The sequence below is a fragment of the Coenobita brevimanus genome, chromosome 64, assembly GCF_032717465.1.
Source record: "Coenobita brevimanus isolate Jiangsu-jjx chromosome 64, ASM3271746v2, whole genome shotgun sequence".
Taxonomy (NCBI): Eukaryota; Metazoa; Arthropoda; class Malacostraca; order Decapoda; family Coenobitidae; genus Coenobita; species Coenobita brevimanus.
Window position 1 is genome coordinate 987,621 of NC_137017.1, and position 14,328 is coordinate 1,001,948.

Sequence of the window (14,328 nt, forward strand, 5' to 3'; positions counted from 1 at the left end):
AAATCCTTCCGCACTTTCTGTGCCCGAATTCTTACCCGCGTTTAACCTTCCTTTACACACTGTATCTTCCTCCACCCTTTCCGTGCTCTTTAACATTATATATCCTATCACCTTCCGCCCTGTTCCCCCTCCGACCATTATCCTTGGCACCCCTACACCTCCCACCCCCCATCAACTGTTCTCCCCCACACCCGTGCCATTAAATCAGTCATCGCACAGGGGAATGCCAAATTTTATTTTTTGTTGCATCGTGATTGAAACTTACGTTGGAATACAAGAAGCTTAACCCTTTACGTCGTTGTAAATAGTGTTATGTAGAACAGAATGCAGTATTTCCATTTCTTACCAGGTATTTTGAAATTGTCTGTCATACAGGTAGAGCTTGCCTCCATCTTCGCATGCTTCGTCCTGAAAATACGGTTGTTATACTCTGCCACACTTCCCCCTCCCCTCCCCCACACCCTTCGCGGCACCGGACCCCATCGTGCTTACTCCTCGCTGCTGGTGTTGTGCCTGTGGTCGGAGAAAGTCACACCACCTGTTGGGGTGAAATTTGACCAACTACCGGGAAGATGGTGGCGCTGTTTCACGATCAAGGGCAACTGACGTGACATATGATGCGCAGCTCCACCTATTTCGAACCCCATCATCGTCTCCAGCACCACCTTCTGTTGATGCTGCCCCCCCCCCCTCCTCCTTGACCGTACAAGCAGTTGCAAGATGCATGAATTGGTAAATTCTTTTTCATCTACAAGGTTGCTTTCCCCTACTGGCTTGCGTGTAAATATGACCTTCATTTCAAAGTAAAAATTCTCCCCCCCCCTTTTTTTTTTTTTTATCTGGCATGTTATCCAAGAATTGCGATCATTACCGGAAAATGACCTTAGCTAGGACCTAACCTTAATTTCTTTCGAACCATACCTGGGCATATTTTGGTATAAACTTACCATTCTTTGAGTTGCATGTTGACGCCGTTCGAAAGTAATATTTTCCAATCTCTGAAAGGAAAGAGATTGGAGAAAACACGCAAACCAAATCTAACCAATTTAAACCAACGATGAAAGCTACGTTCTGCGGATCAAATTTCTAGCATCCGTCATACCTAACCACAGTATCCTTTAAACCCAACTTTTTTACCTTTACTGTCGTCAATTTGTTTTAAAAAAATGCTGCGGGTTAGTATAATGCTTAGCAAAAGATAAAATATCAGAAATTCTGCCTGGTCAGTCCAATACCGCCGTTAACTTAAAAGGAATCTTAACCAGAGTTTCTTAACTTGCAAACTAAAGTATGGCTGTATCAAATGAAAAGTTAAGTGACCCTCCTCTGACTGTAAGTGCTAATGGAGTTTGTTGCTATCTTCTTTAATTAAGAGAGGACTTCACTTGGCTAAACAGTATGGCCGCAGCAAGTACGGAATAGCAGAGACGTCATCATTGTTAAAGGGTTAAAATGTGCCAGAAGAAAGGATGTGTTACACAGGAAGGGATGAGTTGATATTGTTGCAGAAAGAGAAGGTGAAGTTGATATTAAGAAAGAAAAACTAGTGATACCGGTTGTTGACAGAGGGTTCATAAAAGATAAGGTGGTTAATCAAAGGTGAATTTGTTGCACAGGAAAGGGTGGGTGAGGCTGCTGCGAGGAAAACATCGAGGGTGGTCAGCAGGCGACATGTGGCACCCCCTTCTCTCCTCGGCCACCTAACTTATAAAAAAGGGGGTCGGGTGTGGCTCGAAGGACATTTCACCTGAAGACGCTGTGGGGGCAACATGGACACCAGGTGAGAGAGAGAGAGAGAGAGAGAGAGAGAGAGAGAGAGAGAGAGAGAGAGAGAGAGAGACTTGCAAGTAGTGTGGGGGCTAATAAACACTCATGGTCGGGACAACACTAGTATTTTATTCAACTAATGAAAAGCGAATGTATCAGCTGAGTGAGTCACAGGAACCTGAGAGTTAAAGAGTGATTGGCTTTGACTGTGTGGCATTGGAACTGATAGATGTTTTGAGGTTGACTGATTGGTTTTGATTTTTAATGTCTAATAGCCTGGGTTTATATATTGATTGGGTGTTTTTTTTAAAATTCTTAGCAGGGTGTTAGGATTTGTAAAGTGGCGTTTTGGAATAACGTGGCGGTTTTGGGAGTGACACTGTGGTTTTAAGAGTGGCTTGGTGGTATTTAGAGCTGTTTTGTTTTTTATTTTAGTTTGAATTTCTGTGGGAATGGTAGTGTGATGGGGTTAATTTAAAGTGATTGGTGTCGGGACGGTAGGGGTGGTTTTGGGATTGATGGAGTGGTTGTAGTTTTGGTATTCATGATATGGTTTGGGGGGGTTGGTGGTGTGATTTTGGAACTGATGGTATGGTTTGGGGGTTGGTGGTTTTGGAAAATTTAATGAAATCGTCTGGCTGAAACAAGTAGTAAGTGAACAGTGCGTGGTGTGAAGGGAGTAATGGAGAAAATTTTTTCACCTTCACCACGAGAAATCTCAAGTCAGACAGTAGCAGAAATAAACAAGCTGTCGTCGTACCGAAGGGATTAAAAGCCAAGTATCCTACGCTTATGGTGACGTAAACGAACCTTTCGAAAATATTGTACAGATTAATGCACCAGCCACACATACAGTCGCGGCTGTAACCCTCTTTATACGTTCTTAGTTATTGCTGGTTTGTCTTCCTCTGACAGAACTGGGTCACGTACAACTTAAATACATTTTTCGTGTTTACGTGAAATTCGATGAACCTTACTTATGAGGCAGGAATGAGTTTCCTTTGTTACTAGACAAATCAACTCTCCAATCTTACTACATTTAGCCATCAGTTTAACTGAAAGGAGTTTGAGATCAATTACAGGTGAACACACCGAGTAGAGTAAAGTGAAATTCTACACTACTTGATGATTTCTTAATAGTTTCGCAAGATCTTGTGTTTTGACAAGATCTTATGTTTGCAATGAGCCGTATTCTCGGGCTTAAGATATAATAGATGTAACTGTAAAGTTGTCCTGAGCTGATCATCATGCATCTGGCGAACTCTGGAACTGTCTTTCTCTGTCTGCCTTTCCCAGTGCCTATGATTTCCAAGCTTTGAAATGCATTGTGCCCAGGCATCTAGAAAGGAGCAGATCTTGAATTTGGCTTTCCTTCTTGTTTAGTTTTCTTTTGAAGTGACAGGTTGGGGTAGTTTTCAGTCCTGGGTTCTTTCGTTTTGCGTTAAAGAAGAAAATCATCCCTATTCATTTATTTTGACTCAAAATTTATGTCAGTGTTAACAAAGACGTGATACCATAGACGACAGCATTGAAGTGTATTATGTACAAATATATCGCTAAGGAAAAAGGTTCGTATTGTAAGTGACTCTGGAGAGTTCGTAATACCTCTTCCCTTGCCATTTACTCTGCCCATTAGCTGCACCTTATTATTCTTCTGTTTGTTATTTTTCCAAACTATGTCATTATTAAGACCAAACGGATATCCTAAAAGAGGACGTTGATATGCATTGTGTTAAATGTATCGCTAAGGAAGATTAATTCTCCCATGTCACTTGGAAATAGACATTATCACTTAGATTCTTAGAAGTAGAATACGGACAAGCGCCTCGTCTCATACTCGTACACCAATAAGATAGTAGTTCAACGTAAGGGATTGGCTGACCTAAATTCTTAATTTGTCCATAACTCAAGTGCGGGACAGTACTAGAACACGACCTTATTCACGACAGTTGCGGAAGTTCCATAACACCTCTTCCTAAGCGATTTTCATGACACCTTAATGCTTTCTTCTGTGTTGCGTATATCCTTTCAGTATCGCCATGCGCTACATAAATAACGTAGAAAGGGATATTAACCAACCATATCCCCATATCCAAAATAAATCGCAAAGGAAGAAGTGGGTGGAAGCCTTCTTAACCAGCGAGAATACGGGCCCTTGTATCATGCACATCATTGCTCCTCAAGTGTGACTCATAATGTAAATGTTAATGTCAGAAACGTTCGAAGCGATGTTATTTGCTATCAGAAACGTTCCCGGTGATAGAGGTAATTTGTTATCTTTACTTGGGCTCGTCACACACACACACACACACACACACACACACACACACACACACACACACACACACACACACACACACACACACACACACACACACACAGAGGAAGGAAAAACATAGTAAGAAGCAACACCAAACTTTATTCTCTAGAGGTTGTGTTATTTCTCTATTCCACATCAATAATCTCTTGAATGTTATTAACTCCTCCAGGGGAAGAATTGTTTTATTTTGCTTTTGATAGAACCAAAGGATCTCTTAATTTTAGTATAGATGTCTGGTACCGTACTTAAGGAATTTTAAGCAAACTCCTCTGTTTTCTTTACTGCGAGAATGCGTTAACCGTTTCACAGTGACTGTCAAACATGGACAGTTTTTATAACCAACCTCAAACAACTTTATTCAACTCCGAGAAATCACATGCGGTCATCGGGTTGAAAACTATGTCGCTTAAACCTTTGCCGAGATCGCCAACTTTGAGGCTTTTATTCTAGCCAACCCTTGAGGATTTCCTTCAGCCATGGGAAACCACCCTTAATCAGAGGTTTACTTCATGACCTCTGAGTCTCGTGGGGTTAGGCCCCGTGCACGCGGTGCATAAAACATTGCCGAAACAATGCTAGGAACATGTTAGAAACATGAAGGATACTTGCTTCCAAACATGCCACAAACGTGTTCGTAAACTTGCCGACCTGCTTATCCCCAAACCTGTTTCAGGTTCGTGTGGACGGGGCCTTAGAAGACATCCTGGCATGTCATCCATACCTTTTCATTGCTGCATAATGGCACGCTTATATTGTCGTGTAAGCTGTTCATATAAACTAATCACCTATGAGCAACGAGAAGGTTCTTACTTTATTCTAACTGTCTGTAGGCAGTTTTATTTATTTTAGGGGAGACTCACTGAAATGGGTTATTTAATAGCCCTCACTAACCTCATGTTATAATAAAGCCCCTGAAATCGTCTGGTGTTAATAAGATCACAGTGAATAGGGCGTCATCGGACTGAATGGGTTAATATATACTTCGAGGTAACGCTGAGGTGCAACTAGTATTCAAATGTGATCGTGAAGGAAGAGGTGCCGGAAAGCCTCCTGACCCCTCCAGAATATAATCCATTGTAGTTCCCACTGCTATCTGGACACGTGCGTGACGGGTAGCGCCAGACTGTTTTATATAGCTGAGAATGAGTCATAGGAGCCTGTATATCAGCCTGTATTCAGGGTAAATAACTTCAAAGCAGTTTACTGTTATCGGATTTTCTTTTAATCAGTATTCACTCTGCAGCGGTTAAGTTGCTATTTATATGGTAAGAATGTGAGTGAAGACAAAAACTACGAACAAGCAATCTTGTAGCCAAACTCAAGAATGTTTGGAAGGGTGGAACAGATGTTAGACAAGGGGGTGAATAACACGAGGAAATGAAGAGGGGTATAAAAGAAACCAGGAAGAGTACAAGAGAACAGGGAGATAGGTCATTTTAATGTAAACAGAGGTAATGATAAGGACTGAGAAGTGAAACGATCATCATTCATCATCAACAGATTAATTCATTTTTATATATGGAGGGAAGAAGAAGAAGAAGAAGGAAAAGTGGAGACTAAAGAAGTGAGAGAAAGAGGCAGAAGGCAGCTCATTCATCATCGTTAGTGTAACCCACTTTCCCATGTAGAAAGTTAGGATCAGTAAAGAAGATAATAAGAGGGAAGAGAGAAAAAAGGAAGATTATCAGTTATCTTCATCATTGTTATATTTTCGTAGCTAGAAAGAACAAGAATAAAAGAGAGGAAAAGAAAGAAATGGAAGGATCATCATCCATCATGAGAAATGTAACATAATCTTCCACACACAAAGGACAAAGAGATAACAGAATAAAACGAAGAGGAAACATCATTAATCAAGTTCATCAGTGTAACCCAGTTTCTCACGCTCATATAGGGTGGCCAGATCCAGAAGACACATATCAAAGGAGAAAGCAAACCCCAGGTAAATGTGTCGATGGTACAGTAATATCTCACCATTTTTTAGCAGAACGAGCGAGAACCTCTCACATAATGTTCTGGGTTCCGAAAATCGTTTCACTGGGTTTCAGGTCATTGTTCACCGCATCGTTATTTATCGTAGTTCTTCAGCGACAGTATGGTTTTTCTCGGCATGATAAATCAGTCGCCCTTCAAGACCAGTAAAACACGGCTTGAATGTGTATATCAGTCGTGTAAGCCGGCCACCACAGTACATATACATACATAACATAAAGTGAATCGTTATTTATTTTCACATTTGTACAGTATACCCTCCTGCTATGCCGTAGGAAGTACAAGGGTGTTGGCAGTGCATGTTCTAAGGAGGAGGAGGATAGGAGAGGGGGCCCACTCCACACCTGCATTTCCTTCTCTTTTAGTCGTCAATACAGGGATTACATACGTCATATTTTTTTACGCCTACCTGTAAGGATGGAAAAGGAAAGATAAATAAAGATGAAGACAAGGGAGAAAGAAGATAAGAAAGGAAGGAAAGGAGAAAGGAAAGAAAAAGGAGGGGAGGGAAAGAAGACGAGGAGGAATATCAGAGGAAAACATAAGTATAGTGACAAGAGAAATAACAGGTATAAAGAAACAAGATGACTCCTTCATCTGGTCAAGAAGGTGTGGGAAGCACCTTGTGACGCGCTAATATGTGACATTACTGGCACAGGAAAAGAAAAAGAGAGAGAGAGAAATAGGAAAAAGAGTATCTTCTGAGAACTTCATTCCTCCTAGCTGGTAATTCATGGTTTTGTATGTTTGGGGAGTGAGAAATGCAATAGCGTGAGAGGGATAGTGCCGCAATGAGAGGCTGACTTTAAAACTGACAGGAAATGAAGACGTATGAGAGAGAGAGAGATTAAAAGTTAAGGACTGAGAGTGTGAAAGAAGAGCTGAGAGTGAAGGATGGGGGATGAGAGAATGGAAAGGGAGAGAGAGTGAAATAAGTGGAATGAGAATATGAAAAGAGCAAAAGTGAAGGAAGGGAAAGTAGACAGTGGAAGAGGGGTGAAAAATAAGGAAGGGATGAGAAAATGATAAAGGAAGAGAAAATAAGGGAGTAAGAGTGAAATAGGAATGGAGTGGGAGTATAATGTGAGAGAGAGTGCAAGTGAGGCTAACTGTATAGAGGAGTGAGAGAGTGAAGAAGGATTAGTAGTTTAGGGAGCGAGAGAGTGCAAAGGAAATGAGGCTACTTGCACAGGAGAGTGAGAGAGTGAAAAAGCACCCTACCAACTTTCTCGCGTGATGTCAGTGAGTGCAGCACCGTGTAAGGGAGGGAGGGAGGGGGTAATTGTACCCTTGACATACCTGGCGTACCGCACGCGTACCCAGGAGCACCTAGAGAGAGAGAGAGAGAGAGAGAGAGAGGAATGATATAAGTAATGGAACCTTCAGAATGAGAGAGGGAGAGAATGAGAGGAAGAACAGAAGTAATGGAACTTAGAAAATACGTGTGTGTGTGTGTGTGTGTGTGAGAGAGAGAGAGAGTGTGTGAGAGAGAGAGAGAGAGAGAGAGAGAGAGAGAGAGAGAGAGAGAGATGGGGTGTGGGGCCTGGGAGTCATGTGTACCGCTGCTCCACACATCACCACCTCGCTCCCGTGACCTCCTCCTGTGCTTTCCCCTTGTCATTGATCAGTGTCTCACCGCCTGGTATGTGAGAGTCGCGTGCTTACTTCCCCCTTGGTTTTCGTTCTTGGTGAAATATTGAAAGAGACATTTTCCTTGCCTCTTTCTCCGAACATATAATGCCCATCTCTATATCCCCAGCGACTCAGCACTCAACTCTTTGTCAGTCCATCCCGCTTGCTCCTTTGTACCCTCTCATTTTGTTCTCATTCCCTTTCCCAAAATAATATCATCATCATCATCATCATCATCATCATAATGGTAACGATGATATAATAGCTTCATATTCCTGAAACATTGTCAGGATAGAACCAATTTCCACGTAACTTAGGATGTAAGAGGATTGCATAAAAGTGTGTTAATGCCAACGGGAATGTTATGGAATAAAATGATGGGTTGGGTAATTATAAAAGTTAAGAATGATAGAGATGCAGATTGAATTTATGTGTCAGAACATACAGTCGCCCTACTGGACCTAGAAGAGTGTGCGTAAATGGACCTTGAATGGTGTGTGTGTGTGTGTGTGTGTGTGTGTGTGTGTGTGTGTGTGTGTGTGTGTTTAAAAGGATGGAAGAAGATTAGAGAGGGAAGGGATACTAGTTGAAAAGGAAGAAAGCACAAACTGATTAAGCGATAACAGGAAGGGGGAAGATTAGAGAAAGATGTATCAGTTGGAAAGGATGATAGTGATTGAAACTGAGTAGGCGAGACGATGATAGTACTAGAAACTGAGTAGGCGAGACGATGATAGTTGTAGAAACTGAGTAGGCGAGACGATGATAGTAGTAGAAACTGAGTAGGCGAGACGATTACAGTGTTAGAAACTGAACAGGCGAAACGACGCTTAACAACGTCCATCACCTGCTGCGAGTCGGTGAAAACACAGGCTTCAAGCGCTCCGTGCCTGGCGGTCCCGTAAACACCCTGGCATTTGTCCAGTGCTTGCCATTAAGGGTGTCTAGGGAAAAGTGTGCCACGCTTTCAGGGAGTGTCTTGGGATAATTTTAAGTTTATTGTCATATCAGCATGTGTCCAATTCTTAGCCGTAGGCTGCAGTTAGTGATGACCTTATGGGTTGAATATCAGGGAGGCGGACATTCTTGCCTATAAGATCCTCGGTAACTAGCCCCGTAACGGTTGGGAATTGGATTCATGTGAATATAACATTTATTAATCAACATTAACCGAAAAAATCTACTAAAGTGGGACACTATTTACAAGGACATTCTGAATAAAAGAAAAAAGAAGAAAAAAAAGACGAGACCTCAAGGAACTCCTTATGCAGGGCACACCTCATCTAGGGCATTGCGAGTACAAAATAAATAAACCAGTAAAGTGCGCCTTGTGAGCCCCTGACAAGCGAACGAGCTCCATGTTGTCAGTTTCCCACTGATGTAAAATTAAAGGCGGAATCTCCGATATCTCATTGCCAGAGCTGATGCGAGAAAAACACCGTATTACGACGAAAAATTATTTTTGATTTGATTTCGTAATTGAGGCGTTCACTGATTAGAACCGAACACTCCCTTGAAAAACCCGAGATTCCAAGGAGTTGCTGCGCATAATGGGTTAGTTTTTAGTTGATAAAATTTATTGAACGAATGTATCACATGCAGAAAGAATTTCAGCTCTACTTCACATAGTAGATTTACTAGCTTCTGCTTAGCGTGACGGTCGGATCGGGCCGGGCCCCATATTTCCAAACATAACTGAGAGTAAATGTCGCTTGCTCGTAAAAAGATGTGGCGTGACGTGAAGGAATCTGTCTTAAATGAACTTATCTGTGTCCTAAACAGCCTGAAATGAGCTGGAGGGAGCGAAATACATCCGACTGGGCTAGAGTAGGAGTGGAGTATCTAAATGGACTATGGGTCACAAAAGTATTGGTGCATGGGGGGTCTGATGCATACCGAACACATTCGATCAATTGCTGACATTAACAACGTCTCATTGTGTATGAACAGTGTCTGTTTATATAAACATAACATATGTTGTGTGTTTCCAAGAGGATATTGCCAGTTGGCGATATATAACACCTTCCTACATCAGGGCTACCAACGTGTGATTGGTCGAACACTAATATTTCAGTGACCTTCGTTCTGTGGTCCCAAATGTTTCACGCATGTTGTGCACCGATACTTTTGTGGCCCATAGAACATAAGGTAAATTGAGAGGACTTGACTAGGACAGAACTGACCAGAATGAACCAAAGGTGGCCTCAGTGGATATAAGATGATTGAATGAAGTTGAAATTGCCTCAATGGACTTTATTATACCTGATCTGACTAACAGGAACTGAAGTAATTGAACTGACCAAATTTACATGGATGAACCAGAATTGATGTCATTGGACTTGGAAGTAAACTGAGCAGACCAGAATTGACTCGATTTGGTCTGAATGGATGTGAATGGTCTTGGATTAGCTTGATATACATTGATTTGACCTGATTTCTCTTTAATGAAAAAGAGTAAATCAGAGGAAGGTAGCTTATAATGAGCGTCAAGCAAGATATAGCCTAAATCAAGGTCCGTTCATTTCGCGATACCTAGAAGTGTTGCTTTTAAAAGAGTGGAGGTTGTGGGCAGGGGGAACAGACAATGGACCTGAAATGACCTGACTGGATGTTATTGGATGCGAACTGACATGACTGACCTTTACCGGACCTGAATGGGATTTATTTAACCTGATTGGATGTGCATGAATATGAAGGGACCTGAAATGGCATATTTGGAGTACAGTGGTATGAACGGACCTCACGATACCTAACCGAGCTTGATGGCGGGTTAGGAAGGTGATTAGGTTAGTAAAGTGGTGAGGTTTGCAGGATGGTTGTGTTAAAAAGGTGATGAAATAAGGAAGGCGGTAAAGGTAGGAAATTGTTTAGGTTAGGTATACTCTAAGATTAGGAAGATGGCAGGATTGGGGAGTATTCAAGATAGAATGCTTGTAAGTTTAGGAAAGTGGTTAGGGTAGTGGAAATGTTCACTGACAGTTTTACCACTGAACCACGTTGTTGCTAGTTAGGTCAGGCCTGAATCTTTCGGTAATTATAATCTGGGATGGTGATGATAATAATGATGATGGAAAAGTTACACCCTCCTACTATAATTATGCTCGGTTTCAATAGGTAGGTAAAATTCTTCGTTTGAATAACTCTTGTTTCCATGAAAACTTGATGTAGTAATAATTATAAGCCTATATTCTGAATGTAACCCACCCCATAAATGGCGAAGGACTCAGGGATGATAGTGGAATCGATGACTGAAAGTATTGAACCAGGTGTGATGGTAGGTGTGTCTAAACCCTCTTTGCGTTGTGTTAGTATTTGTAGTACTGGTGGCGACTGGCACTGTAATGTGCTCGGGTGTGATGTGTTCAGGCCTCTAACCACACCTAACTTACCACGATCATCACCTGTGCCTCACCACGTGCAGCGTTCCTGCCTCATCTGTATCATCTGCTCCTGCCCCCTCCCCCCCTCCCTCTGCTCACACACGCACAACTACGCGCGCGCACGCGCTTTCATACCAACACACCTCACACACCCACAAACCTATCTCGCACCTACACCTCCACACCTTTCCCTTTATCCGAGACACTTGCCTCACGCACTCACAGATCCTCTCTCTCTCTCCCTCTAACTCTCTTTGCCAGAACTTTGAAACGTGTCATATTAGATTAACGAACTGCTCTCTGTAGGTTCATGCAGTGCTAGGCTTGTGAACATCCTAGCTTTGCTCTTGTTTGTGTTTCTATCGCACTACCACATTTATGTCCGGTACGCGCTTTAACGTTCCTTGGTGACTTGTGCTGCTCTCTCTCTCTCTCTCTCTCTCTCTCTCTCTCGGTCTCTTCTAAAGTGGCCGCGACGAAAGCAACTTCAAATCAAACATTTTCTCACATATCCGCAGACAAATTTTCACACAGTTGCAACTTTTTTCACAATTGTAGTCTTATTTTCACTCAGTTGCTGCCTTTCACTCCACCCTGTACCCCACCCACCTTCAGATACTTCCCAGGTACTCCCCAGCCTCATCCTAATACCTCATACCCCTTCATTACTATGACGTCTGATTTACTGGAGTTTTAAATATTTTTAGTATTGCCAGATGAGTCTTTAGCTTAGGGGAAACGTTCTGAAATTTGGAGTTTTTTGTAATCATCATCATCATCATCAACCATCATCGTCATCAGCTAGATACTCACTGGCCTCACCCAGCTTTCCCTATCGTTGTAAGATATCTCTGCTAAACGAAAAAGATAAGAAAAGATAAGAAAATCAGTAAGTTAATTGGGAAATAATATTACACACGTCGTGGGGCTGAAGGAAGTTTATTTATAGCATCGATTCCACAAATATCATCAAGGAACACAGGTAAAAACAAGACCGCCTGACTGAAGAAAAAATGGCCGAAAACGGTGAAAGTCGGCGGTCGTAAGTATGGCACGATTTGTTGCAGCTGGGAGGAGCGGTGATTTAGATGAGAAATGATGGGAGGTGCAGTCACAGAGAAATTTTTAGTGCTAATAATTTTGGAAGAGTATTTTTTGTTGTTGTGTGTGTGTGTGTGTGTGTGTGTGTGTGTGTGTGTGTGTGAGAGAGAGAGAGAGAGAGAGAGAGAGAGAGAGAGAGAGAGAGAGGAGTAAACGAAATAGAGGAATGAAATTTGATGGATGGAACTTGAGAGGGAGGGAGGAGGTAGATCTACGAAGTCATGAGACGGAGAGGTAAGTAGACATGAGAGTGATAGATGCTGTAGTTGTAATATAATAGCATTGAGATTTCATAACTTATCTGTTAAAAGAAGTTGTGTTGACTATAATAGACTAGCCTACTAGAGGTATCCCCGCCTTGAGAGAGTAAACGAGACAAACTTTCTAATGTGGTAGCGCAAAATACTCTCCTCTTCCGTGTGCAGACAGAGACAGAGAAGGCAATCAAGATGAAAAGTGAGATACAGGTACAGAGTTTCCTTCAGTACACAACACGTTGCCAACCACCTTCACCCCACCTTTTCACTTCACTCAGGTTTGGGAAGACCATTCGTTGTCAAGGAACTAACCATACATTCAGTTTACCCTTGCCATTTTTCAAGATATCCTGTTGGCACTTTCTCCCTTCTTTTACTCATTCAGGCATATTATTACATCTCTCCGTCTCCTCATCAGGACTTACTCCCACCTTCTTCCTCTTCTCTTGCACCCTTATCAGCGTCGTCCACCACTCTCTTCAGCACCCCTTTGCACCTCCTTTCCTAATGTAGCACACCCACAGCAACTCATACGATTCCAACAGTCCCTTAGTCTCTCTCTCTCTCTCTCTCTCTCTCATTATAAGTTACTCAATCCAGTCCTAACCTAACCTCCTCAGATGGGCTCCTAAGATGGCTGCTGATGAAGGGAACGGTGGATTTTCAAAGCGTAAACTAATGTAAACTGAACTAACCTAACCTAACCTAACTTAATCTAATCTAACCTTATCCCCAGGTCGGTAGTACGTTGGCTGCTGACGGCGGTGCTTCTTGCTTCGGTAGCCGGGCAGGAGAGGCAGGTGCCGGGCTTTCCAAACCTGCAGCTGCCAACTATACAGTTACCCGTGCCACAGCTACCGCAATTACCACAACTACCACAATTACCTAACAGACGTGAGTACTGGTGGTATGTGTGTGTGTGTGTGTGTGTGTGTGTGTGTGTGTGTGTGTGTGAGAGAGAGAGAGAGAGAGAGAGAGAGAGTACGTAAAAGCTGAAAGAGGAATTGAGAAGAGGTAGAAGGAAGAAAATGAGGGAGAGGAGAAGAGAGAACGGTATAGGGGAGAGGGGAGGTAGGTGAAAGGTAGATGGAAAGGGAGAAGAACGAAAATAAGATACAGATGAAAGAATAAAGATAGGGGGAAGGGAGATAACTGGTGTAGGAAACGGAGAAGAAAGGAATGAGATACATGTGAGGGAGAAGGTGGAGGAGGAGGAGTCTGTGAAATATAGGTTGGAAGAGAGAATAAATAGGGGAATGATGTGAGGCGATACGAAGGAAAAGCCGTGTAAAAGTAGACAAGAGGTAGAGGAGAGGGGAGAAGAACCCTATATCCATCCATCCATCATCCAATCCTACATACATTGCCCCATGAGGAGCGTAGGAACCCGGGGCTAGGCAGTTGGTCCCGACATTAAAAGATGAGAGTGAAAACTATATATATATATATATATTGGGAGGAGAAAATAAGGAGTCGAGGAGAAGTAGGACGGGTAAAAGGCGACGGAGAATAGGATAAGGATGAATTAAATGGTAATTACAAAAGGATGGGAGAGATGCTTTGGCGTAGATAAAAAAATGGGCGAGGGGTAAATAAAAGATGCGAGGCCAAGAGGGAAATTTGTTGTGGCAGAAGATGGGGCAGGTAAGGAATGGGAGAATAACTGGAAGAATAAAGTAGGGGGAAAGAGAGAAGGAGGAGAGGAGAAGAAATCGGAGTGGGAACCATTGAGATAGGTAAAGTTGGTCAGAAGTCCACGATACAATGGGTGGTGGTGTGTGTGATGTGGGGTGATAATTGTGCGTCTGTAATTTAACGAGCATCAAGCTAAACGCCATGAAACAACTTCGAAATGGTGAAATTTATTGTATTACGTAAC

The 14,328-nt window shown here is 42.4% G+C and overlaps 1 protein-coding gene across 1 annotated transcript in view; it reads left to right on the forward strand.

Moving 5' to 3' along the window:
- LOC145404607 (uncharacterized) overlaps window positions 1-14,328 on the forward strand; it is a 72,331-nt gene that overhangs the window by 35,285 nt on the left and 22,718 nt on the right. Inside the window, exon 5 of the mRNA XM_080276125.1 lies at window positions 13,186-13,343. Within this exon, the coding sequence (XP_080132251.1) occupies window positions 13,186-13,343 (158 nt within the window). The remainder of the gene's footprint in view (window positions 1-13,185; window positions 13,344-14,328) is intronic.